The following is a 27,559-nucleotide window of genomic DNA, read 5'->3' as shown; positions in this document are numbered from 1 at the left end:
GAGAAGCGCCTCTCCCTGCACAGCTCACAGGCGATCTAACTGCACAGAGAGAAGCGCCTCTCCCTGCACAGCTCACAGGCGATCTCCCTGCACAGAGAGCCGCCTCTCCCTGCACAGCTCACAGGCGATCTCCTGCACAGAGAGAAGCGCCTCTCCCTGCACAGCTCACAGGCGATCTCCCTGCACAGAGAGAACCGCCTCTCCCTGCACAGCTCACAGGCGATCTCCCTGCACAGAGAGAAGCGCCTCTCCCTGCACAGCTCACAGGCGATCTCCCTGCACAGAGAGAACCGCCTCTCCCTGCACAGCTCACAGGTGATCTCCCTGCACAGAGAGAACCGCCTCTCCCTGCACAGCTCACAGGCGATCTCCCTGCACAGAGAGAGCCGCCTCTCCCTTCACAGCTCTCACAGGCGTTCTCTCTGCACAGAGAGAGCCGCCTCTCCCTGCACAGCTCACAGGCGATCTCCCTGCACAGAGAGAACCGCCTCTCCCTGCACAGCTCTCACAGGCGAACTCCCTGCACAGAGAGAGCCGCCTCTCCCTGCACAGCTCACAGGCGATCTCCTGCACAGAGAGAGCCGCCTCTCCCTGCACAGCTCACAGGCTCTCTCTCTGCACAGAGAGAGCCGCCTCTCCCTGCACAGCTCACAGGCGATCTCCCTGCACAGAGAGAGCCGCCTCTCCCTGCACAGCTCTCACAGGCGATCTCTCTGCACAGAGAGAACCGCCTCTCCCTGCACAGCTCAAAGGCGATCTCTCTGCACAGAGAGAGCCGCCTCTCCCTGCACAGCTCACAGGCGATCTCTCTGCACAGAGAAAGCCGCCTCTCCCTGCACAGCTCACAGGCGATCTCCCTGCACAGAGAGAGCCGCCTCTCCCTGCACAGCTCACAGGCGATCTCTCTGCACAGAGAGAGCCGCCTCTCCCTGCACAGCTCTCACAGGCGATCTCTCTGCACAGAGAGAGCCGCCTCTCCCTGCACAGCTCTCACAGGCAATCTCCCTGCACAGAGAGAGCCGCCTCTCCCTGCACAGCTCACAGGCTAGTGTGCAGGAGCAGGGGGTCTCCAGAGCTGAACCGCATTAATTTCAGGTCTAGGGACACCCTGCTTCCCGAGTTACAGGCCCCGGTATGATGTGCAGGTATCGCCTATGTGTTTAAATGTCCCAGTCACGTGACGTGGGAGATTTAAACATTGCAAGGGGATACCAGCACCCCTTAACGGCCTGTAACTTGGGAAGCAGGGGGTTCCCGGACCTCAAATGAATGCAGTTCAGAGTAGAGGAGAGCAGTCTCATTGATCGGAGAGCAGTATCACACAGCGGAGAGCAGTCTCGCGCAGCGGAGAGCAGTCTCATTGATCGGAGAGCAGTCTCACATAAAGGAGAGCAGTCTCATTGATTGGAGAGCAGTCTCACGTAGAGGAGAGCAGTCTCATCGGTTGGAGAGCAGTCTCATTGATCAGAGAGCAGTCTCACGCAGCGGAGACCAGTGTCAATTAGGAATAAAAGGAGTTTTACTCCCTGTGCTTTGATGTAAATGTAGAGACTTCAGTGCAGCCACTCTACAAAGTCAGAATATTTGCAACATCTAAAGGGCCGGATCCCACTGAGTTTACAGGGTGGGGGCTAAGTTGAGAAGATCTGTAAGGATAAGGCAGCATCCATAGTAGAACGTTCTAGCTTCCGCTCTGCTCTGTGACCCGGAGTTGCGCTTGAAATACAAATTTGTTTGTATTGTGAAGCGCCGCTCGCTAGCTAGTGTGTGTTCTGGCCCGAGCTACGTACATCGCGACGTATCCTGCACTGTGGACGCAGCCTGAGGGACCCCTTATCACTATATGCTGAGTTATCCCAATCTAGTGAACACCAACATGACCTCCATACTTACTCCTCCACATACAGGTAGCCATTCTCTTGCGCCAGCCACCGTGCGTGGCTCTGCGCATCTCTTGCCGTGGGGCCGAACATGATAACCATGGCACCGTAGTCACGGCACATTCTGACCCGGCCCAGGGAGGTACCGGCTGACATGATGGCGAACACGGGGATCTGCAGCTCCGAGGCGTGGAAAGCCACGGCCATGGCAAAGTTGCTGTCTGTAGCCACGATCACACCTTTCCTCTGCTGATCCTGTGACACAGAAGCGGGGATAGGTCATTGGCTAAAGAGTCAGTGGGAAGGACAGTAGTGGTACTGTGCAGGATTTCAAGGGAAAGCTCTTCAGTCCCAACTAAAAAGCATATGAAGTTGTCTTCCTATTGCTCAGGGAATGAAGCTGAAATCTTCCAAAGCAAGGAGAAGATGGCTTTTCAGGGCTATATTAATGTACTTGGTACATTATCCCTACTTTGCTTGTGGTCTAGTGCAGGGGTTCTCAACTTCAGTACTTAAGATACCCCCCAACAGGTCAGGTTTTAAGGAAATCCCTGCTTCAGCGCAGGTGGCTCAATCAGTCTCTTCTTCAGCACAGGTGGCTCAGTCTTAGACTGAGCCACTGATTGAGCCACCTGTGCTGAAGGAGGGATATCCTTAAAACCTGACCTGTTAGTGGCCCTTGAGGACTGGAGTTGAGAACCCCTGGTCCAGTGGAGGTAGCGTTCTGGGCACCATCTTTAATAGTATTATGTTAATATTAACGAACATTGGTGCAAAGATATCCAGATGATAGGCTAATTAGCCTTTATAATGAGTGTACACTACCCACGAAACTCCGTTAATATAAACGCGGCTGAAAAATGTCATGTTAAATAAGTCATACCTAAACTTGGCAATCGCTATGGCCAAGGGGATATCTACAATAGTAATTAAGAGTTAAGTCAAATACCTATTACCTTCTTTGTGTAATGTATTAACCCCTTAGTGCAACACATGACTAGCTGACCAATAAGAGCTACACAGGGGTTTATACACACATTACACTACACTAATTACAAGCCTTCATTAAATTAACTTTTATCACGTAGGGTAGGGATAAAAGTTATACTATTTTCAGATAACACAGTATTATACTGAGATACCAGGACAGCGCCCGAATGACAATGAGCCCAGTAATGTCACATTATTTTTGTCATTAGCTTAGTGAGTGTCATGTTAACTCAGGGACAATAATGTTCGTTCCTAATGTAGATAACATCACGTTATTTGCCCTGATTTGCCAGAACTTAGTGACTGTGGGACCATAACTTCAAAAAGTATTCAAAAATACTGAAAGGTGTCAGATTTTGGTTAAAAAACAAACAAGAAAAAGCATTAATCACGCAGATATGACCGTTTAAACATGTCACTTAAACCTGGTCCAAGGAGGGATTGCACCTTTAAAAGGCTTGTTTTCGGGAGTCAGGTCTTCAGCTTAAATATTTAGGTAGAAACACAAAGGATATCGGGTTGGCTCGGAAAGTAGGAAGAAGACAAGGAAAATAGTCATTATATATTTTAGAAAAAGGGAAGGGAAACACAAAATGGATGTGCACCCTAAAAGAATTCACTTATATGCACACCAACCTAATGTAAAAATTAACTTTTAATAAGTGTCTTAAAACATATATTACCAAAGTAATGTGCAATGTGGATTAAAAATGTATTAAATCAGAAATATCTGGCATCCGTGTCTTTAATTATTAGGTCGTGCTGTCCCAGATATCCACTTCGTATTAATGGGATACTGAAGACATAGGATGCTAGGAGTCAGGGTGTTAACCCCTCTGGAGCAACGATGAGACCCAGTGGTGAGAATATATAATTGTTCACAGATAGAGCTTCCTTGCTAGTTAGACCAGTGCGACGCACTGCAATAAGGGCCCTGGTGTATTGAAGTGCAGGTGCCTGGATAGTGAAGTTAACACATATAGTGTAATGATAGTACAGACACTGCAACATACAACCACCAGACTCAGCAGTGCTAGGGTAAATAGCACAAAGATAATGTGAAGGCACCTCACATAGAGTGCAAGGAAAGCAGGCACACAAACTGTGAAAATAGATAAATAAACAACTATCTGCTAGGGTCTACAAAGTTAGAACCAGGAGACTACAGACACTGCATTAAAACAGCTCCAAGTGGGAGACTGACAACATTGCGCGTCCAACGCGCGTTTCCCTCCAGCAAAGGAGCTTCTTCAGGGACAAATTTTACTGGGGGAGAGAGGTCTGAACCCTTTTATACACATTCAATACCCTAATTACAGAGTCAATTGCTGTCAGCTGCTTGCACATGCGCACTGATCTCACTTCCAGACAGATTCAGCAAAGTACTCAAGCACCAATAAATAAATTATCAGAGAAAATTCCATGACTTGTACCTTTATTTAGGCATATTCCCAACATAAACCGGCTGTTCGCAGGGTTTTTAAAGCTATAAACTATGATCGCCATATCCAGTGTCTAATGCGCATGTGCAGGGACTTAGACAGTATTTTCTTTCAAGTCCGTGTACATCGCGCATGCGCGGGGACTTTGGCTGTATTTAGATACTTTTGTCTTCATTGCGCATGTGCGAGGGCATAGGACGTATTTCTATCTTTGTCGCATTATATACATTGCCACCGCGCATGCGCAAGGACTTAGAGTTAGACGGTTTTACCTCCGTTATACTGCGCATGCGTTGGGATTTAGGAATAATTCCGGACAAAGCGCTAGTGCGAAGTGCGCATGCGTAACAACTTAGAATTTATTTCGACGATCTTTGTATACTGCGCATGCGTGGGCACTTAGAAATTTTCCGCGATTCTTGGTAATTCCTATAGCGCATGCCCGGGGACTTAGGAATTATGTCAGAAACTGCCCAAGCATGTTTTTTGCTCATGGAAATTCAAGGTTCCTCAGGGGAGAAGGATGTTCATGAGTAAAATTATAATGGAATGCATACAAGGGGCATTGAGTGTGAATAAGGGGTAAGGGTGTACAGAGCCTATGTTACACGTATTGTAGTGGTTGACAATGCAAATAAAATTATCTGCAGTCCCCCATATGTGTAAAACACAATGTGTCAACTTTCAATGCGGTGTTGGATAAATCAATTAAACAGTTTGAAAAAGTGTGACTGTATATGTGTCTGTAATTTATTATTTTTACTCATTATATATAACACATATACACACATTACACAGATACTAAACCCACTGCTGGGTTTAGAACTTAAGTATTATATTCACTAGTCTAAATAATAATACTATAATCTATTTAATATTTACAATACCAAGGCTGGAAATTGTCATAGTGGACAATGAAATGACATAGCTGGATATCGGAGAGACAAGTAAAATGTATAAGCAAAATGCGAATAGATGGCAGGAAATTATGATGGAAATTGTCATAGTGGACAATGAAATGACATAGCTGGATATCGGAGAGACAAGTAAAATGTATAAGCAAAATGCGAATAGATGGCAGGATACATATGTTCGACCAGATAGTCCCTTGCTTAAATGAAGGGCGTGAAAGTGAACCCCTCATTAAGACCGTTGGGGCTCCTAGTTTTTAGCTTGTAAATCCATTCTGCTTCAATACGAAGCAGGGATTGGTCAGTGTTTCCACCTCTCATGGGACATTTCAACTGATAAATGCCCATGAATTTGATGGCATTAATATCGCCGTCATGACATTGTGTGACATGTCTAGCCACGGATGTCTCAGCAGAGTGTTTGATGGAATTAATGTGTTCAAGAACACGTCTGCGTAACTGTCTGGTCGTCTTGCCAACGTATCTCTTACCACAATTACATGTGATAAGATAGATAACGTTGGTGGTACGGCAATTAATGAAACTATCCACACAGAGTTGTAATGTGTTGTCATGATTGGCGAATGTTTTGCCAACATTGATGTGTCTGCACGCTTTACATCCCTGGCACCGATACATGCCTTTCACAGGACTCAACCAAGTGGTGGTCCTAGCCCGCTGGAAGTGGCTGTTCACTAGAGAATCCCGTAGGTTCCTAGACTGCCTGCTGGTAATAATGGGTCTAGGGCCTATAACTTTTGCCAGGTCCTCATCTGCCTGAAGGAGATGCCAATGTCTGGCAAAGATCTGTTTAATGGCCCACCATCTCTTATTAAAGGTGCCAATGACTCTGATTGTTTTGAACTGTACCTTCTCCTTATTACTTTACAGGAGTGAGGCCCTGTCACTATGTAGTGCCCGATGATAAGCCTTATTTAATGTTTTGATGCTATATCCACGGTTGAGGAACCTAGATCGAAGTTCTTTAGATTGAGTGGTAAATTCTTCGATCGTAGAGCAGTTACGCCGGAGACGGAGGTACTGCCCTATTGGGATACCCGCTACCAGACTCCTGGGATGCTGGCTCTGTGCCAGTAAAAAGCTGTTGGTTGCTGTGCTTTTCCTAAACACCTTAGTTTGTATGTTACGCTCATGATCAACATAGATGTTCAAATCTAAGAATGTTATGGAGGTGGTACTCAGCACAGTGGTGAGCCTCAGATTAAGCGTGTTTGTATTCAGCTTCTCAACAAACTCGTGCAATAGTTGACTGGTTCCTTCCCAGAGGAGCAGGATATCATCTATGTACCTGATCCACATAGAAATGTGGACGTGTTCTTGAACACATTAATTCCATAAAACACTCCGCTGAGACATCCGTGGCTAGACATGTCACACAATGTCATGACGGCGATATTAATGCCATCAAATTCATGGGCATTTATCAGTTGAAATGTCCCATGAGAGGTGGAAACACTGACCAATCCCTGCTTCGTATTGAAGCAGAATGGATTTACAAGCTAAAAACTAGGAGCCCCAACGGTCTTAATGAGGTGTTCACTTTCACGCCCTTCATTTAAGCAAGGGACTATCTGGTCGAACATATGTATCCTGCCATCTATTCACATTTTGCTTATACATTTTACTTGTCTCTCCGATATCCAACTATGTCATTTCATTGTCCACTATGACAATTTCCAGCCTTGGTATTGTAAATATTAAATAGATTATAGTATTATTATTTAGACTAGTGACTATAATACTTAAGTTCTAAACCCAGCAGTGGGTTTAGTATCTGTGTAATGTGTGTATATGTGTTATATATAATGAGTAAAAATAATAAATTACAGACACATATACAGTCACACTTTTTCAAACTGTTTAATTGATTTATCCAACACCGCATTGAAAGTTGACACATTGTGTTTTACACATATGGGGGACTGCAGATAATTTTATTTGCATTATCAACCACTACAATACGTGTAACATAGGCTCTGTACACCCTTACCCCTTATTCACACTCAATGCCCCTTGTATGCATTCCATTATAATTTTACTCATGAACATCCTTCTCCCCTGAGGAACCTTGAATTTCCATGAGCAAAAAACATGCTTGGGCAGTTTCTGACATAATTCCTAAGTCCCCGGGCATGCGCTATAGGAATTACCAAGAATCGCGAAAAATTTCTAAGTGCCCACGCATGCGCAGTATACAAAAATCGTGAAAATAAATTCTAAGTTCTTACGCATGCGCAAATCGCACTAACGGTGTATGCAATTGTCCGGAATTATTTCTAAGTCCCAACGCATGCGCACTATGACGGAGGGTATTCTGACATAATTTCAAAGTCCCCGGGCATGCGCTATAGAAATTACCAAGAATCGCGGAAAATTTCTAAGTGCCCACGCATGCGCAGTATACAAAGATCGTCGAAATAAATTCTAAGTTGTTACGCATGCGCACTTCGCACTAGCGCTTTGTCCGGAATTATTCCTAAATCCCAACGCATGCGCAGTATAACGGAGGTAAAACCGTCTAACTCTAAGTCCTTGCGCATGCGCGGTGGCAATGTATATAATGCGACAAAGATAGAAATACGTCCTATGCCCTCGCGCATGCGCAATGAAGACAAAAGTATCTAAATACAGCCAAAGTCCCCGCGCATGCGCGATGTACACGGACTTGAAAGAAAATACTGTCTAAGTCCCTGCACATGCGCATTAGACACTGGATATGGCGATCATAGTTTATAGCTTTAAAAACCCTGCAAACAGCCAGTTTATGTTGGGAATATGCCTAAATAAAGGTACAAGTCATGGAATTTTCTCTGATAATTTATTTATTGGTGCTTGAGTACTTTGCTGAATCTGTCTGGAAGTGAGATCAGTGCGCATGTGCAAGCAGCTGACAGCAATTGACTCTGTAATTAGGGTATTGAATGTGTATAAAAGGGTTCAGACCTCTCTCCCCCAGTAAAATTTGTCCCTGAAGAAGCTCCTTTGCTGGAGGGAAACGCGCATTGGACGCGCAATGTTGTCAGTCTCCCACTTGGAGCTGTTTTAATGCAGTGTCTGTAGTCTCCTGGTTCTAACTTTGTAGACCCTAGCAGATAGTTGTTTATTTATTTTTACAGTTTGTGTGCTTGCTTTCCTTGCACTCTATGTGAGGTGCCTTCACATTATCTTTGTGCTATTTACCCTAGCACTGCTGAGTCTGGTGGTTGTATGTTGCAGTGTCTGTACTATCATTACACTATATGTGTTAACTTCACTATCCAGGCACCTGCACTTCAATACACCAGGGCCCTTATTGCAGTGCGTCGCACTGGTCTAACTAGCAAGGAAGCTCTATCTGTGAACAATTATATATTATCACCACTGGGTCTAATCGTTGCTCCAGAGGGGTTAACACCCTGACTCCTAGCATCCTCTGTCTTCAGTATCCCATTAATACGAAGTGGATATCTGGGACAGCACGACCTAATAATTAAAGACACGGATGCCAGATATTTCTGATTTAATACATTTTTAATCCACATTGCACATTACTTTGGTAATATATGTTTTAAGACACTTATTAAAAGTTAATTTTTACATTAAGTTGGTGTGCATATAAGTGAATTATTTTAGGGTGCACATCCATTTTGTGTTTCCCTTCCCTTTTTCTGATTCACTTTTCAGTTCACAGTTTGCACCCATCTTTTTGATTACCTCACTTACATAATTGATTACATTATACAATTGGTATGGTCCTGTGATCACTCCCCACCCCTTCGTTATTATATATTTTATATTTATAATTGTTAGTCCAATAAAAAAGGTATCACCTAATACTGAAGAACTCATTTATTCTGCACTATATATATATATATATATATATATATATATATATATATATATATATATATATATATACACATATACACACACACATCTGTAATATGAGATATTTAAAAATATATATTATTTATGTTCAAGGAAATTAAAAACTAGGAAGCCAACAAATCAGAAAAAAAGTTAAACAAAAAGGTGGATGCAGAGGCAGGACGCTGCTTCTGATTTGCAGAGATTACCTGAGGAACACGTATTAAAGCACTATCCTGCATCTACTTGTTTTGTTTTGTGTTTTGTGTCTTGTTTTTTGTTTTTATATATGCAGCTTTAATGAGAAATAGTTCCCTAAGTTCTCCCAGGAGAAGGAATCGATCGGCCAATATCCTGCTTTTGGGGCTATCGAAATGGCCGACTTCTGACTGCTGCATTTACTAAGTGTAACACATTATTGTTACAGCTTTTAGCTCGACAATAGACTGCTGCTTGGAACACTGGTAACAAAGTATCGCAAACAGATATGTTGCAAAGGGCAGAGCTCAAAAGGGTGTGTCAGAGACTGTTTCAAAAGAGGAAGTGGATGTGGCTTTCTAAATGGTCATTATAGCAACCAAACGATCATCAGTACATTAAAAAATGATTAAAAATAGCTTTAGGAGTTGGAACAAAAAATGCAGTTATTCACGAGTATTATCCCTGCGTCTCCGTACCTGAGGCAGCGATGTGAGCAGATACAGGACTCCCCTCTCCTTCACAGATCCTGTATACTGGAGGTACTCCTTCTTCAGGTATATATCCACCCCATACTGCTTAGAAAGCCTGGAATACTGAAGTAAGACAACATAAGAAGTGAGAGGGACAACTAGGGCAGGGTTTCCCAAACTTTTTTTTCCGTGACCCGGTTATTTTTTGAACTTCTCCTTCGTGACCCACTAAAAATTTTATCGCCTATACTGGCCTATAGGGCCTGCACAGACACACACACACAGCCACTGATACACACACACACAGCCACTGATACACACACAGCCACTGACACACACACTGATACATACACACAGCCTCTGATACACACACGCAGCCACTGACACACACACGCAGCCACTGACACAAACACGCAGCCACTGACACACACACACGCAGCCACTGACACACACACACGCAGCCACTGACACACACACACGCAGCCACTGACACACACGCAGCCACACAGATACACACACACACTCGCTCTCCCCTATACCCACACACACTCGCTCTCCCCTATACCCACACAGACACAAACAGTGAATTACAGGCAGTAATGTGAGTGACTGGAGAGGGGGCCAGGGGCACTTGGGTGGGAGGGAGGGAGGGGGCCAGGAGCACTTGGGTGGGAGGGAGGGAGGGGGCCAGGGGCACTTGGGTGGGAGGGTGGGAGGGTGACCAGGGGCACTTGGGTGGGAGGGGGACCAGGGACACTTGGGTGGGAGGGTGGGAGGGGGACCAGGGACACTTGGGTGGGAGGGTGGGAGGGGGACCAGGGACACTTGGGTGGGAGGGTGGGAGGGGGACCAGGGACACTTGGGTGGGAGGGTGGGAGGGGGACCAGGGACACTTGGGTGGGAGGGTGGGAGGGGGACCAGGGACACTTGGGTGGGAGGGTGGGAGGGGGACCAGGGACACTTGGGTGGGAGGGTGGGAGGGGGACCAGGGACACTTGGGTGGGAGGGTGGGAGGGGGACATGGGGCACTTGGGAGGGTGGGAGGGGGACATGGGGCACTTGGGAGGGTGGGAGGGGGACATGGGGCACTTGGGAGGGTGGGAGGGGGACATGGGGCACTTGGGAGGGGGACATGGGGCACTTGGGAGGGTGGGAGGGGGACATGGGGCACTTGGGAGGGTGGGAGGGGGACATGGGGCACTTGGGTGGGTGGGAGGGGGACATGGGGCACTTGGGTGGGTGGGAGGGGGACCAGGGGCACTTGGGTGGGTGGGAGGGGGACCAGGGGCACTTGGGTGGGTGGGAGGGGGACCAGGGGCACTTGGGTGGGTGGGAGGGGGACCAGGGGCACTTGGGTGGGTGGGAGGGGGACCAGGGGCACTTGGGTGGGAGGCAGTGACTGGGTGGGGTGACTTACCTTGCCGCCGGACGCTTTCCCCTGCTGCCCCCGATATCCCCTGCTGCCCGGGACGGGAGGTGGGCTTGGGGGGATGGGAGGTGGGCTCGGGAGGGGGTGCCACGGGAGGTGAGCTCGGGAAGCTGGCTGCGGGGGGAAGCTGGCTGCGGGGGGAAGCGGGCCGCAGTAGGAGCTTGAACTTCCCCCTCCGTCCCACGTAACGTGCGGGCCGCAGAGGAGCTGGTACTTCCTCCTCCGTCCCACGTTGGTAGCGGGGGGGGAGGAAGGGAGCAGGCCCTGCTTGCCCTGCGCAAGCGCGCGGGACCGCAGGGGGAAATCGCCGGCATTTTTAAAAAATTGAGCAGGGGGGACGGGAGACACCGCGCGGCCAGCCTCGCTGCGACCCGGCAATTTTGGTGCCGTGGCCCGGTGCCGGGTCGCGACCCACCGTTTGGGAAACGCTGAACTAGGGTAATTCAATTAAAAAAAAGCACCTGTTGGGGGGTCTTGAGGATTGGAGTTGAGCCCCCCCCCTCCCCCCTCCTGGTTTAGAGCTCAGTGAAAATGGAATTGAAACTTTAGCATGTGTTTTTTTATCAAGGTGATGTCATCAATCAGCAGATCTCTTTATCTACCCAAACTAGGTGTAATTCCACTAGTCAGGAAGCGCATCACACAACAGATGCTAATGTCAATTCTAGGCTAAGGGGACATAGTATATGGTACAGCACCCCAAATTCACCTTAGCAAACTAGACCCCCTCTACAACTGAATATGCCACTTTGTCCTACAATGCAACTACAACACACATCACTGCGAAATGCTCAAAGATCTGTCATCACTCGAGTCTAGGCGCTAAGTTACATTTTTCCTGTCTTTCCTTCAAATACTATCTGGGCAAGCTACCCAGCTACCTGAACAAGCTCCTCACCCCTACCACATGCAGCACTTATCACCTGAGATCTGACTCCAAAAGACTGTTCATGGTCCCAAGGCTCAGCAAAGTATCCGGCCGCTCCCCATTCTCTTACCGTGCACCCCACAACTGGAAGGCTGCGTCCATGGAAGGATTAAACATCTCTGCGCTGAGCCCCGGCATCCTCAATGAGGATGCCTTGAGAGGGGGCTCACGCGAGCGTCCGCAGTCGTGCTGAAGCGTTGGATTTTTCAGCCGACAGGCAAAGCTGTTTTTCAGCGCGCTGTCGGCTGAAAACATCCAATCACAGCACAGCAGCATGTATTGTTATCATAACTGTGCCCAGGACATACCTGAAAACCTGACAATAAGAGGTAACTCTCAATGTATTTCTTTGTGGTAAAACATTTTATAAATAAATAACAAATATCTGGTGACATTATACCCGGAATCATATTCCAAATTCACTGAGCAGTGAATGTGCCGGTCTGCACAGGAGTATTCATGAACCTCCAGACACAGAACAGCAGTCTCAGAGGTCATCGTACAAATACTACGTGTATTTTCATTATTCCCCAAATCCTCTCTCCTCTCACACTCTGCCAATATATCCCAAAGAAAGGTGCCCTCCATACCATGCAGGGGGTTTTCTGCACCCCGCTCTGGATTTTGAAGGCAGCAGCGCTGATATCCTCGAATCGCAGAAACTCATTTTTCGGCCGCAGACTGGGCTTCCGGATTATGGGGGCAATTGGCTCAACTGGTTCTTTCAGCTGCTCCTCTGAGCGTCCAGCAACTTTCATCTCCCATGTGGTCATGTCCCCCTTCAGATACTCCTCCTCCACAAAGTCCTTCAGCCTCTCGGGGTTGATGGACAGTTGGCGTGGCCCATTGTGGTCACTTTGTACCGGGCCATTCTTCTGATCCTGGAGTTTGCCGGTAACTGAGGCCCCTTTCTTTTTTACCTGATCCTCAACCCTAATAAAAACAAACACAGACAACGCCTCACGTGTGCACACAGGTTTCCGAATGTCCAGTTCTCAAGGTCATGTCAAAGGTGGGAGAAATAGACGATCTGGAGTCGTCGCACCATTTTTTACTTCAGTGTAGATTGTCAGCTCTTCAGGGCAATAGTTTCATATTCTAGATTTGAAAATGCTGCATGTACTCTCTGTGCACTATACGCTGCGTGTACTCTCTGAGCGCTATACGCTGCGTGTACTCTCTGAGCGCTATACGCTGCGTGTACTCTCTGAGTGCTATATGCTGCGTGTACTCTCTGGGCTCTATACGCTGCGTTTACTCTCTGGGCGCTATATGCTGCGTGTACTCTCTGGGCGCTATATGCTGTGTGTACTCTCTGGGCGCTATATGCTGTGTGTACTCTCTGGGTGCTATATGCTGTGTGTACTCTCTGGGCGCTATATGCTGCGTGTACTCTCTGGGTGCTATATGCTGTGTGTACTCTCTTGGCGCTATATGCTGCGTGTACTCTCTGAGTGCTATATGCTGCGTGTACTCTCTGGGCTCTATACGCTGCGTTTACTCTCTGGGCGCTATATGCTGTGTGTACTCTCTGGGCGCTATATGCTGCGTGTACTCTCTGGGCTCTATACGCTGCGTTTACTCTCTGGGCGCTATACGCTGTGTGTACTCTCTGGGCGCTATACGCTGCGTGTACTCTCTGAGCGCTATACGCTGCGTGTACTCTCTGAGCGCTATACGCTGCGTGTACTCTCTGAGCGCTATACGCTGTGTGTACTCTGGGCGCTATACGCTGCGTGTACTCTGGGCGCTATACGCTGCGTGTACTCTCTGAGCGCTATACGCTGCGTGTACTCTCTGGGCGCTATATGCTGCGTGTACTCTCTGGGCGCTATACGCTGCGTGTACTCTCTGGGCGCTATATGCTGCATGTGCTCTCTGGGCGCTATATGCTGCATGTACTCTCTTGGCGCTATATGCTGCGTGTACTCTCTGAGCGCTATACGCTGCGTGTACTCTCTGGGCGCTATATGCTGCGTGTACTCTCTGGGTGCTATATGCTGCGTGTACTCTCTGAGTGCTATATGCTGCGTGTACTCTCTGGGCTCTATACGCTGCGTTTACTTTCTGGGCGCTATATGCTGTGTGTACTCTCTGGGCGCTATATGCTGTGTGTACTCTGGGCGCTATATGCTGCATGTACTCTCTTGGCGCTATATGCTGCGTGTACTCTCTGGGCGCTATACGCTGCGTGTACTCTCTGAGCGCTATACGCTGCGTGTACTCTCTGAGCGCTATACGCTGCGTGTACTCTCTGAGCGCTATACGCTGCGTGTACTCTCTGAGCGCTATATGCTGTGTGTACTCTGGGCGCTATACGCTGCGTGTACTCTGGGCGCTATACGCTGCGTGTACTCTCTGAGCGCTATACGCTGCGTGTACTCTCTGGGCGCTATATGCTGCGTGTACTCTCTGGGCGCTATATGCTGCGTGTGCTCTCTGGGCGCTATATGCTGCATGTACTCTCTTGGCGCTATATGCTGCGTGTACTCTCTGGGCGCTATATGCTGCGTGTACTCTCTGGACGCTATATGCTGCGTGTGCTCTCTGGGCGCTATATGCTGTGTGTACTCTCTTGGCGCTATATGCTGCGTGTACTCTCTTGGCGCTATATGCTGCGTGTACTCTCTGAGCGCTATATGCTGCGTGTACTCTCTGAGCGCTATATGCTGCGTGTACACTATGGGCGCTATATGCTGTGTGTACTCTGGGCGATATATGCTGCGTGTACTCTCTGGGCGCTATATGCTGTGTGTATTCTCTGGGCGCTATATGCTGTGTGTACTCTCGGTGCTATACGCTGCGTGTACTCTCTGGGTGCTATATGCTGTGTGTACTCTCGGTGCGCTATATGCTGTGTGTATTCTCTGGGCGCTATATGCTGTGTGTACTCTCTGGGCGCTATACGCTGCGTGTACTCTCTGGGCGCTATATGCTGTGTGTACTCTCTGGGCGCTATATGCTGCATGTACTCTCTGGGCGCTATATGCTGCGTGTACTCTCTGGGCGCTATATGCTGCGTGTACTCTCTGGGCGCTATATGCTGCGTGTACTCTCTGGGCGCTATATGCTGCGTGTACTCTCTTGGCGCTATATGCTGTGTGTACTCTCTGGGCGCTATATGCTGTGTGTACTCTCTGGACGCTATATGCTGCGTGTACTCTCTGGGCGCTATACGCTGCGTGTACTCTCTGGGCGCTATATGCTGCGTGTACTCTCTGGGCGCTATACGCTGCGTGTACTCTCTGGGCGCTATATGCTGCGTGTGCTCTCTGGGCGCTATATGCTGCATGTACTCTCTTGGCGCTATATGCTGCGTGTACTCTCTGGGCGCTATATGCTGCGTGTACTCTCTGGGTGCTATATGCTGCGTGTACTCTCTGGGCTCTATACGCTGCGTTTACTCTCTGGGCGCTATATGCTGTGTGTACTCTCTGGGCGCTATATGCTGTGTGTACTCTCTGGGCGCTATACGCTGCGTGTACTCTCTGAGCGCTATACGCTGCGTGTACTCTCTGAGCGCTATACGCTGCGTGTACTCTCTGAGCGCTATACGCTGTGTGTACTCTGGGCGCTATACGCTGCGTGTACTCTGGGCGCTATACGCTGCGTGTACTCTCTGAGCGCTATACGCTGCGTGTACTCTCTGGGCGCTATATGCTGCGTGTACTCTCTGGGCGCTATACGCTGCGTGTACTCTCTGGGCGCTATATGCTGCGTGTGCTCTCTGGGCGCTATATGCTGTGTGTACTCTCTGAGCGCTATATGCTGTGTGTACTCTCTGGGCGCTATACGCTGCGTGTACTCTCTGGGCGCTATATGCTGCGTGTGCTCTCTGGGCGATATATGCTGCATGTACTCTCTTGGCGCTATATGCTGTGTGTACTCTCTGGGCGCTATATGCTGCGTGTACTCTCTGGGCGCTATATGCTGCGTGTACTCTCTGGGTGCTATATGCTGCGTGTACTCTCTGGGCGCTATATGCTGTGTGTACTCTCTTGGCGCTATATGCTGCATGTACTCTCTTGGCGCTATATGCTGCGTGTACTCTCTGGGCGCTATATGCTGTGTGTACTCTCTTGGCGCTATATGCTGCATGTACTCTCTTGGCGCTATATGCTGCGTGTACTCTCTTGGCGCTATATGCTGCGTGTACTCTCTGAGCGCTATATGCTGCGTGTACACTATGGGCGCTATATCCTGTGTGTACTCTCGGTGCGCTATATGCTGTGTGTACTCTGGGCGATATATGCTGCGTGTACTCTCTGGGCTCTATATGCTGCGTTTACTCTCTGAGCGCTATATGCTGCGTGTACTCTCTGAGCGCTATATGCTGCGTGTACTCTCTGGGCGCTATACGCTGTGTGTACTCTCTGGGCGCTATACGCTGCGTGTACTCTCTGGGCGCTATATGCTGCATGTACTCTCTGGGCGCTATATGCTGTGTGTACTCTCTGGGCTCTATATGCTGCGTGTACTCTCTGGGTGCTATATGCTGCGTGTACTCTCTGGGCGCTATATGCTGTGTGTACTCTCGGTGCTATACGCTGCGTGTACTCTCTGGGCGCTATATGCTGTGTGTACTCTCTGGGCGCTATATGCTGCATGTACTCTCTGGGCGCTATATGCTGCGTGTACTCTCTGGGCGCTATATGCTGCGTGTACTCTCTTGGCGCTATATGCTGCGTGTACCCTCTGGGCGCTATATGCTGTGTGTACTCTCTGGGTGCTATATGCTGTGTGTACTCTCTGGGCGCTATATGCTGTGTGTACTCTCTGGGCGCAATATGCTGCGTGTACTCTCTGGGCGCTATATGCTGCGTGTACTCTCTGGGATCAATACGCTGCGTGTACTCTCTGGGCGCTATATGCTGCGTGTACTCTCTGGGCGCTATACGCTGCGTGTACTCTCTGAGCGCTATACGCTGCGTGTACTCTCTGAGCGCTATATGCTGCGTGTACTCTCTGGGCGCTATATGCTGCGTGTACTCTCTTGGCGCTATATGCTGTGTGTACTCTCTGGGCGCTATATGCTGCGTGTACTCTCTTGGCGCTATATGCTGTGTGTACTCTCTGGGCGCTATATGCTGCGTGTACTCTCTTGGCGCTATATGCTGTGTGTACTCTCTGGGCGCTATATGCTGCGTGTACTCTCTGTGCACTATACGCTGCGTGTACTCTCTGTGCACTATATGCTGCGTGTACTCTCTGGGCGCTATACGCTGCGTGTACTCTCTGGGCGCTATATGCTGCGTGTACTCTCTGGGTGCTATATGCTGCGTGTACTCTCTGGGCGCTATATGCTGCGTGTACTCTCTTGGCGCTATATGCTGCGTGTACTCTCTGGGCGCTATATGCTGCGTGTACTCTCTGTGCACTATACGCTGCGTGTACTCTCTGTGCACTATATGCTGCGTGTACTCTCTGGGCGCTATACGCTGCGTGTACTCTCTGGGCGCTATATGCTGCGTGTACTCTCTGGGCGCTATATGCTGTGTGTATTCTCTGGGCGCTATATGCTGCGTGTACTCTCGGTGCTATATGCTGTGTGTACTCTCTTGGCGCTATATGCTGCGTGTACTCTCTGAGTGCTATATGCTGCGTGTACTCTCTGGGCTCTATACGCTGCGTTTACTCTCTGGGCGCTATATGCTGTGTGTACTCTCTGGGCGCTATATGCTGTGTGTACTCTCTGGGCGCTATACGCTGCGTGTACTCTCTGAGCGCTATACGCTGCGTGTACTCTCTGAGCGCTATACGCTGCGTGTACTCTCTGAGCGCTATACGCTGTGTGTACTCTGGGCGCTATACGCTGCGTGTACTCTGGGCGCTATACGCTGCGTGTACTCTCTGAGCGCTATACGCTGCGTGTACTCTCTGGGCGCTATATGCTGCGTGTACTCTCTGGGCGCTATACGCTGCGTGTACTCTCTGGGCGCTATATGCTGCATGTGCTCTCTGGGCGCTATATGCTGCATGTACTCTCTTGGCGCTATATGCTGCGTGTACTCTCTGGGTGCTATATGCTGCGTGTACTCTCTGAGTGCTATATGCTGCGTGTACTCTCTGGGCTCTATACGCTGCGTTTACTTTCTGGGCGCTATATGCTGTGTGTACTCTCTGGGCGCTATATGCTGTGTGTACTCTGGGCGCTATATGCTGCATGTACTCTCTTGGCGCTATATGCTGCGTGTACTCTCTGGGCGCTATACGCTGCGTGTACTCTCTGAGCGCTATACGCTGCGTGTACTCTCTGAGCGCTATACGCTGCGTGTACTCTCTGAGCGCTATACGCTGCGTGTACTCTCTGAGCGCTATATGCTGTGTGTACTCTGGGCGCTATACGCTGCGTGTACTCTGGGCGCTATACGCTGCGTGTACTCTCTGAGCGCTATACGCTGCGTGTACTCTCTGGGCGCTATATGCTGCGTGTACTCTCTGGGCGCTATATGCTGCGTGTGCTCTCTGGGCGCTATATGCTGCATGTACTCTCTTGGCGCTATATGCTGCGTGTACTCTCTGGGCGCTATATGCTGCGTGTACTCTCTGGGTGCTATATGCTGCGTGTACTCTCTGGACGCTATATGCTGCGTGTGCTCTCTGGGCGCTATATGCTGTGTGTACTCTCTTGGCGCTATATGCTGCATGTACTCTCTTGGCGCTATATGCTGCGTGTACTCTCTTGGCGCTATATGCTGCGTGTACTCTCTGAGCGCTATATGCTGCGTGTACTCTCTGAGCGCTATATGCTGCGTGTACACTATGGGCGCTATATGCTGTGTGTACTCTGGGCGATATATGCTGCGTGTACTCTCTGGGCGCTATATGCTGTGTGTATTCTCTGGGCGCTATATGCTGTGTGTACTCTCGGTGCTATACGCTGCGTGTACTCTCTGGGTGCTATATGCTGTGTGTACTCTCGGTGCGCTATATGCTGTGTGTATTCTCTGGGCGCTATATGCTGTGTGTACTCTCTGGGCGCTATACGCTGCGTGTACTCTCTGGGCGCTATATGCTGTGTGTACTCTCTGGGCGCTATATGCTGCATGTACTCTCTGGGCGCTATATGCTGCGTGTACTCTCTGGGCGCTATATGCTGCGTGTACTCTCTGGGCGCTATATGCTGCGTGTACTCTCTGGGCGCTATATGCTGCGTGTACTCTCTTGGCGCTATATGCTGTGTGTACTCTCTGGGCGCTATATGCTGTGTGTACTCTCTGGACGCTATATGCTGCGTGTACTCTCTGGGCGCTATACGCTGCGTGTACTCTCTGGGCGCTATATGCTGCGTGTACTCTCTGGGCGCTATATGCTGTGTGTGCTCTCTGGGCGCTATATGCTGCATGTACTCTCTGGGCGCTATATGCTGCGTGTAACCTCTGGGCGCTATATGCTGCGTGTACTCTCTGGGCGCTATATGCTGCGTGTACTCTCTGGGCGCTATATGCTGCGTGTACTCTCTGGGCTCTATACGCTGCGTTTACTCTCTGGGCGCTATATGCTGTGTGTACTCTCTGGGCGCTATATGCTGTGTGTACTCTCTGGGCGCTATACGCTGCGTGTACTCTCTGAGCGCTATACGCTGCGTGTACTCTCTGAGCGCTATACGCTGCGTGTACTCTCTGAGCGCTATACGCTGCGTGTACTCTCTGAGCGCTATACGCTGTGTGTACTCTGGGCGCTATACGCTGCGTGTACTCTGGGCGCTATACGCTGCGTGTACTCTCTGAGCGCTATACGCTGCGTGTACTCTCTGGGCGCTATATGCTGCGTGTACTCTCTGGGCGCTATACGCTGCGTGTACTCTCTGGGCGCTATATGCTGCGTGTGCTCTCTGGGCGCTATATGCTGTGTGTACTCTCTGAGCGCTATATGCTGTGTGTACTCTCTGGGCGCTATACGCTGCGTGTACTCTCTGGGCGCTATATGCTGCGTGTGCTCTCTGGGCGATATATGCTGCATGTACTCTCTTGGCGCTATATGCTGTGTGTACTCTCTGGGCGCTATATGCTGCGTGTACTCTCTGGGCGCTATATGCTGCGTGTACTCTCTGGGTGCTATATGCTGCGTGTACTCTCTGGACGCTATATGCTGCGTGTACTCTCTGGGCGCTATATGCTGTGTGTACTCTCTTGGCGCTATATGCTGCATGTACTCTCTTGGCGCTATATGCTGCGTGTACTCTCTGAGCGCTATATGCTGCGTGTACACTATGGGCGCTATATGCTGTGTGTACTCTGGGCGATATATGCTGCGTGTACTCTCTGGGCTCTATATGCTGCGTTTACTCTCTGGGTGCTATATGCTGCATGTACTCTCTGGGCGCTATATGCTGTGTGTATTCTCTGGGCGCTATATGCTGTGTGTACTCTCGGTGCTATACGCTGCGTGTACTCTCTGGGTGCTATATGCTGTGTGTACTCTCGGTGCGCTATATGCTGTGTGTATTCTCTGGGCGCTATATGCTGTGTGTACTCTCGGTGCTATACGCTGCGTGTACTCTCTGGGCGCTATATGCTGTGTGTACTCTCTGGGCGCTATATGCTGCATGTACTCTCTGGGCGCTATATGCTGCGTGTACTCTCTGGGCGCTATATGCTGCGTGTACTCTCTTGGCGCTATATGCTGCGTGTACTCTCTGGGCGCTATATGCTGCGTGTACCCTCTGGGCGCTATATGCTGTGTGTACTCTCTGGGTGCTATATGCTGTGTGTACTCTCTGGGCGCTATATGCTGTGTGTACTCTCTGGGCGCTATATGCTGTGTGTACTCTCTGGGCGCAATATGCTGCGTGTACTCTCTGGGCGCTATATGCTGCGTGTACTCTCTGGGCGCTATACGCTGCGTGTACTCTCTGAGCGCTATACGCTGCGTGTACTCTCTGAGCGCTATATGCTGCGTGTACTCTCTGGGCGCTATATGCTGCGTGTACTCTCTTGGCGCTATATGCTGTGTGTACTCTCTGGGCGCTATATGCTGCGTGTACTCTCTTGGCGCTATATGCTGTGTGTACTCTCTGGGCGCTATATGCTGCGTGTACTCTCTTGGCGCTATATGCTGTGTGTACTCTCTGGGTGCTATACGCTGCATGTACTCTCTTGGCGCTATATGCTGTGTGTACTCTCTGGGCGCTATATGCTGCGTGTACTCTCTTGGCGCTATATGCTGTGTGTACTCTCTGGGTGCTATACGCTGCATGTACTCTCTGGGCGCTATATGCTGTGTGTACTCTCTGAGCGCTATACGCTGCATGTACTCTCTGGGCGCTATATGCTGCGTGTACTCTCTTGGCGCTATATGCTGCGTGTACTCTCTGGGCGCTATATGCTGCGTGTACTCTCTGTGCACTATACGCTGCGTGTACTCTCTGTGCACTATATGCTGCGTGTACTCTCTGGGCGCTATACGCTGCGTGTACTCTCTGGGCGCTATATGCTGCGTGTACTCTCTGGGCGCTATATGCTGTGTGTATTCTCTGGGCGCTATATGCTGCGTGTACTCTCGGTGCTATATGCTGCGTGTACTCTCTGGGCGCTATATGCTGTGTGTACTCTCTGGGCGCTATATGCTGTGTGTACTCTCTGGGCGCTATATGCTGTGTGTACTCTCTGGGCGCTATATGCTGTGTGTACTCTCTGGGCGCTATATGCTGTGTGTACTCTCTGGGCGCTATACGCTGCGTGTACTCTGGGCGCTATATCCTGTGTGTGCTCTCGGTGCGCTATATGCTGTGTGTACTCTCTGGGCGCTATACGCTGCGTGTACTCTATGGGCGCTATACGCTATGTGTACTCTCTGGGCGCTATATGCTGCATGTACTCTCTGGGCGCTATACGCTGCGTGTACTCTCTGGGCGCTATATGCTGCGTGTGCTCTCTGGGCGCTATATGCTGCATGTACTCTCTGGGCGCTATACGCTGCGTGTACTCTCTGGGCGCTATACGCTGCGTGTACTCTCTGGACGCTATATGCTCTGTGTACTCTCTGGGCGATATATGCTGCGTGTGCTCTCTGGGCGCTATATGCTGTGTGTACTCTGGGCGCTATATGCTGCGTGTACTCTCTTGGTGCTATATGCTGCGTGTACTCTCTGTGCACTATATGCTGTGTGTACTCTCTGGGCGCTATATGCTGCGTGTACTCTCTGGGCGCTATATGCTGCGTGTACTCTCTGGGCGCTATATGCTGTGTGTATTCTCTGGGCGCTATATGCTGCGTGTACTCTCGGTGCTATATGCTGTGTGTACTCTCTGGGCGCTATATGCTGTGTGTACTCTCTGGGCGCTATATGCTGTGTGTACTCTCTGGGCGCTATATGCTGTGTGTACTCTCTGGGCGCTATATGCTGTGTGTACTCTCTGGGCGCTATATGCTGCGTGTACTCTCTGGGCGCTATATCCTGTGTGTGCTCTCGGTGCGCTATATGCTGTGTGTACTCTCTGGGCGCTATATGCTGTGTGTACTCTCTGGGCGCTATACGCTATGTGTACTCTCTGGGCGCAATATGCTGCATGTACTCTCTGGGCGCTATATGCTGCATGTACTCTCTGGGCGCTATATGCTGCGTGTACTCTCGGTGCTATATGCTGCATGTACTCTCTGGGCGCTATACGCTGCGTGTACTCTCTGGGCGCTATACGCTGCGTGTACTCTCTGGACGCTATATGCTCTGTGTACTCTCTGGGCGATATATGCTGCGTGTACTCTCTGGGCGCTATATGCTGTGTGTACTCTCTGGGCGCTATATGCTGTGTGTACTCTCTGGGCGCTATACGCTGCGTGTACTCTGGGCGCTATATCCTGTGTGTACTCTCGGTGCGCTATATGCTGCGTGTACTCTCTGGGTGCTATACGCTGCGTGTACTCTCTGGACGCTATATGCTGCGTGTACCCTCTGGGCGATATATGCTGCGTGTGCTCTCTGGGCGCTATATGCTGTGTGTACTCTCTGGACGCTATATGCTGTGTGTACTCTCTGGGCGCTATATGCTGTGTGTACTCTCTGGGCGCTATACGCTATGTGTACTCTCTGGGCGCTATATGCTGCATGTACTCTCTGGGCGCTATATGCTGCATGTACTCTCTGGGCGCTATATGCTGCGTGTACTCTCGGTGCTATATGCTGCATGTACTCTCTGGGCGCTATACGCTGCGTGTACTCTCTGGGCGCTATACGCTGCGTGTACTCTCTGGACGCTATATGCTCTGTGTACTCTCTGGGCGATATATGCTGCGTGTACTCTCTGGGCGCTATATGCTGTGTGTACTCTCTGGGCGCTATATGCTGTGTGTACTCTCTGGGCGCTATACGCTGCGTGTACTCTGGGCGCTATATCCTGTGTGTACTCTCGGTGCGCTATATGCTGCGTGTACTCTCTGGACGCTATATGCTGCGTGTACCCTCTGGGCGATATATGCTGCGTGTGCTCTCTGGGCGCTATATGCTGTGTGTACTCTCTGGACGCTATATGCTGTGTGTACTCTCTGGGCGCTATATGCTGTGTGTACTCTCTTGGCGCTATATGCTGTGTGTACTCTCTGGGCGATATATGCTGCGTGTGCTCTCTGGGCGCTATATGCTGTGTGTACTCTCTGGACGCTATATGCTGTGTGTACTCTCTGGACGCTATATGCTGCGTGTACTCTCTGGGCGCTATATGCTGCGTGTATTCTCTGGGCGCTATATGCTGCGTGTACTCTCTGGGCGCTATATGCTGTGTGTACTCTCTGGGCGATATATGCTGCGTGTACTCTCTGGGCGCTATATGTTGCGTGTATTCTCTGGGCGCTATATGCTGCGTGTACTCTCTGGGCGCTATATGCTGCGTGTACTCTCTGGGCGCTATACGCTGCGTGTACTCTCTGGGCGCTATATGCTGCGTGCGCTCTCTGGGCGCTATACGCTGCGTGTGCTCTCTGGGCGCTATACGCTGCGTGTGCTCTCTGGGCGCTATACGCTGCGTGTACTCTCTGGGCGATATATGCTGCGTGTGCTCTCTGGGCGCTATATGCTGCGTGTATTCTCTGGGCGCTATATGCTGCGTGTACTCTCTGGGCGCTATATGCTGTGTGTACTCTCTGGGCGATATATGCTGCGTGTGCTCTCTGGGCGCTATATGCTGTGTGTACTCTCTTGGCGCTATATGCTGCGTGTACTCTCTGGGCGCTATACGCTGCGTGTACTCTCTTGGCGCTATATGCTGCGTGTACTCTCTGGGTGCTATATGCTGCGTGTACTCTCTGGGCGCTATATGTTGCGTGTATTCTCTGGGCGCTATATGCTGCGTGTACTCTCTGGGCGCTATATGCTGCGTGTACTCTCTGGGCGCTATATGCTGTGTGTACTCTCTGGGCGCTATACGCTGCGTGTACTCTCTGGGCGCTATATGCTGCGTGCGCTCTCTGGGCGCTATACGCTGCGTGTGCTCTCTGGGCGCTATATGCTGCGTGTACTCTCTGGGCGCTATATGCTGCGTGTACTCTCTGGGCGCTATATGCTGCGTGTACTCTCTGGGCGCTATATGCTGCGTGTGCTCTCTGGGCGCTATATGCTGCGTGTGCTCTCTGGGCGCTATATGCTGTGTGTACTCTCTGGGCGCTATATGCTGCGTGTGCTCTCTGGGCGCTATATGCTGCGTGCGCTCTCTGGGCGCTATACGCTGCGTGTGCTCTCTGGGCGCTATACGCTGCGTGTGCTCTCTGGGCGCTATATGCTGTGTGTACTCTCTGGGCGCGATAGGCTTTGTGTACTCTCTGGGCGATATATGCTGCGTGCGCTCTCTGGGCGCTATACGCTGCGTGTACTCTCTGAGCGCTATATGCTGCATGTACTCTCTGGGCGCTATATGCTGCGTGTACTCTCTGGGCGCTATATGCTGCATGTACTCTCTGGGCGCTATATGCTGCGTGTAACCTCTGGGCGCTATATGCTGCGTGTGCTCTCTGGGCGCTATATGCTGCGTGTACTCTCTGGGCGCTATATGCTGCGTGTACTCTCTGGGTGCTATATGCTGCGTGTAACCTCTGGGCGCTATATGCTGCGTGTACTCTCTGGGCGCTATATGCTGCGTGTACTCTCTGGGTGCTACAACATTACAAAAGGGAATTAAGACTGAGTAAGAAACAAAAAAGGAAAATTATATAAAAAGCCTCAGTTTAAATTGATTGTGTACATTTTTTAGACAATAATATTTACATTTATGGACACATTTATTTAGCACATTTTTGTAAGGAAATGTTACTATGGCATACACTTGACCTTATTTAACATTCTTGACCTCAGCAAGCAGTATAGGGAGTGGGTATATGGAGCAGTGTACAGGTCATTTACATCTCCACGCCCGTTGGAATTATTACCTGTATCTATCTAAGAACGTTGATACATCAACTCTGCACATTTCCAGACATGCTCCAGGCAGTGACATGCAGTGATTGCTGTGATACTTTATGTAACCTCCCTCCTAAAGGGTAACTAGCAGGTTAGTGTATCTCGGGCCCCACCCTGTGTTACCATAGGAATTCTGACATCACGTGACAGAATTTAAGATAGGGAAAGGGTTCTAGAGAGGAGGTTCCCGGGGGATAAGAGGAGAGGAGCCTCGGGGAGAGGAGATGGGGATAGACCCATCAAATAGTAGAACAGATCAGGCCCCCCTTTACTTGTTAAGTTATAGAGAGGGATAGTGCCCTTTAAGTTAGGATCCCAGAAGAAGGCTAATGGGGTCCAGCAGGTCTCAAAGATGGGAAAGCGGCACGCCACAGAGGGACTTGGAAAAGAGGGCTCCCAGGATACCTGTAATCCTAGGCAGTAATGAGCCTAGTGTAACCGGGGTAATACAGATGAGTATTCTGACGCAACAAAGGGGATCAGGGCCAACACCAGTAGAGCAACTAAGTCAACACACACCGCCATGTCAGTGCTATGAGCGGGCACTCATGGAATGACAGTATTCATGTATAAATACTATGGTGTAACGTTGTGGCATGAGTGTGGAATGTCCCCGTGTCTGGGGACACGAATGAAGACTGATGTTGTACTATAAAAGTTCCTGGCGCCCATTATTTCCATCGTTGCGACCTCATGGCCCAGCCGCCTGAGTCCCGCACCCTGAGAATAGGTAACCCATGCAGAATATCCAAACAATGCTCACTGATGTAATCACACTTTATTTTACTAAATCACTATCATTGTGCACATTCAGTATGGATAAGGGGGTCCCAAGAACTGAAATGAATGGCGGTTCCTCTCCAGAGACCCCCTGCTTTAATTCAGTTCAGTCAAGTGACTTTTTAGAGCTATATAACTAAAAGCACAGCAGCCTATGCTGTCATGCAGCCTGATTATAAAGCAGCCCATTTTTCAAGTAGCCAATTTTAAGTAGCTTGCAAAGTGGAGTTTAAAAGGGAGTTCAAAAGGTGCCAACCCCTCTAACCTCATATCCATCCCCTGCCACCCACCCTCCTCTCTCCCTTTCTCCTGTGTCATTTGGAATGCTCGCTCCCTCTCTAACAAGTTCCTCTCTGTACATGACTTCTTTTTCTCTCACTCTCTGCTCCTATTTGCTATTACTGAGACCTGGCTCACTCAGTCTGACTCTGCTCTGGAAGCTGCCCTCTCTTATGGTGGCCTTTCTTTCTCCCACACTCTGCGCCCTGGTGGCAGTGGTGAAGGCGTGGGGCTCCTCCTCTCTTCTCTCTGCCGTTACCGTACCCTTCCTATCCCTCCCTCCTTTGAGGCTCACACTGTCCAGATCTTCTCTCCTGTCCCTGACCACATGGCGGTCATCTATCACCCACCTACCTCTTCTCATCCCCCTTCTGCCTTTCTCTCTCACTTTGAATCCTGGCTCTCTTTCTTTCTCTTCTCAGACTCCCCTGTTCTTCTCCATGGGGACTTCAACTGCCACATTGATGACCCCTCTCTCCCTTGGGCTTCCTGCTTTCTCTCTCTAACCTCCCTTCATTTGGTCTTCAACAGTGGACTGCAGCCAGCACCCACAAGGATGGCCACTACCTAGATGTGGTTTTCACTAAAAACTTTTCTCTATCTGATTTCTCCATTTCCCCTTTTCCTCTCTCTGACTATCACCTCATCTAATTTTCTCTCTCTCTCGCTTCTCCCCTTCTCCATCTCCATCTCCCCCTTGTTTCTGCAGAGACCTGCACTCTATAAACCTATCAGCTTTTGATGCCACTTTATGCTCCTCCCTCTCTCTCCTCTCTCAGTTCTGCTCCAGACCCTGGCAACCTGGTCAGGAACTACAACTCTGGCTTGTCCTCCTCTTTTGATCTACATGCCCCGCTTTCTCTCTGCCGTCCTCGCCCTTCTAACCCCAGACCCTAGCTAAATTCCCACACGCGCATGCTGCGTTCCTGCACTCGTTCCTCTGAACACTCTCGCAGACTTCCTTCACTACAAATTTATGCTATCCTGTTTTTAGA

The 27,559-nt window shown here is 49.9% G+C and overlaps 1 protein-coding gene across 4 annotated transcripts in view; it reads right to left on the bottom strand.

The window, feature by feature from the left end:
* The window catches only part of LOC142501080 (L-threonine ammonia-lyase-like), a 66,464-nt gene that overhangs the window by 25,696 nt on the left and 13,209 nt on the right, over window positions 1–27,559 (bottom strand). For all 4 annotated transcript variants that reach the window (XM_075610406.1, XM_075610408.1, XM_075610405.1 and 1 more), the window contains 3 exons: window positions 12,709–13,051; window positions 9,768–9,884; window positions 1,894–2,135 (listed from right to left, as the gene is read on the bottom strand). In XM_075610406.1, coding sequence (XP_075466521.1) covers window positions 1,894–2,135; window positions 9,768–9,884; window positions 12,709–13,051 — 702 coding nt within the window. The remainder of the gene's footprint in view (window positions 1–1,893; window positions 2,136–9,767; window positions 9,885–12,708; window positions 13,052–27,559) is intronic.

This window comes from Ascaphus truei, chromosome 8 (genome assembly GCF_040206685.1).
Source record: "Ascaphus truei isolate aAscTru1 chromosome 8, aAscTru1.hap1, whole genome shotgun sequence".
NCBI lineage: Eukaryota > Metazoa > Chordata > Amphibia > Anura > Ascaphidae > Ascaphus > Ascaphus truei.
This window is presented reverse-complemented; position numbering and strand designations above follow the sequence as displayed.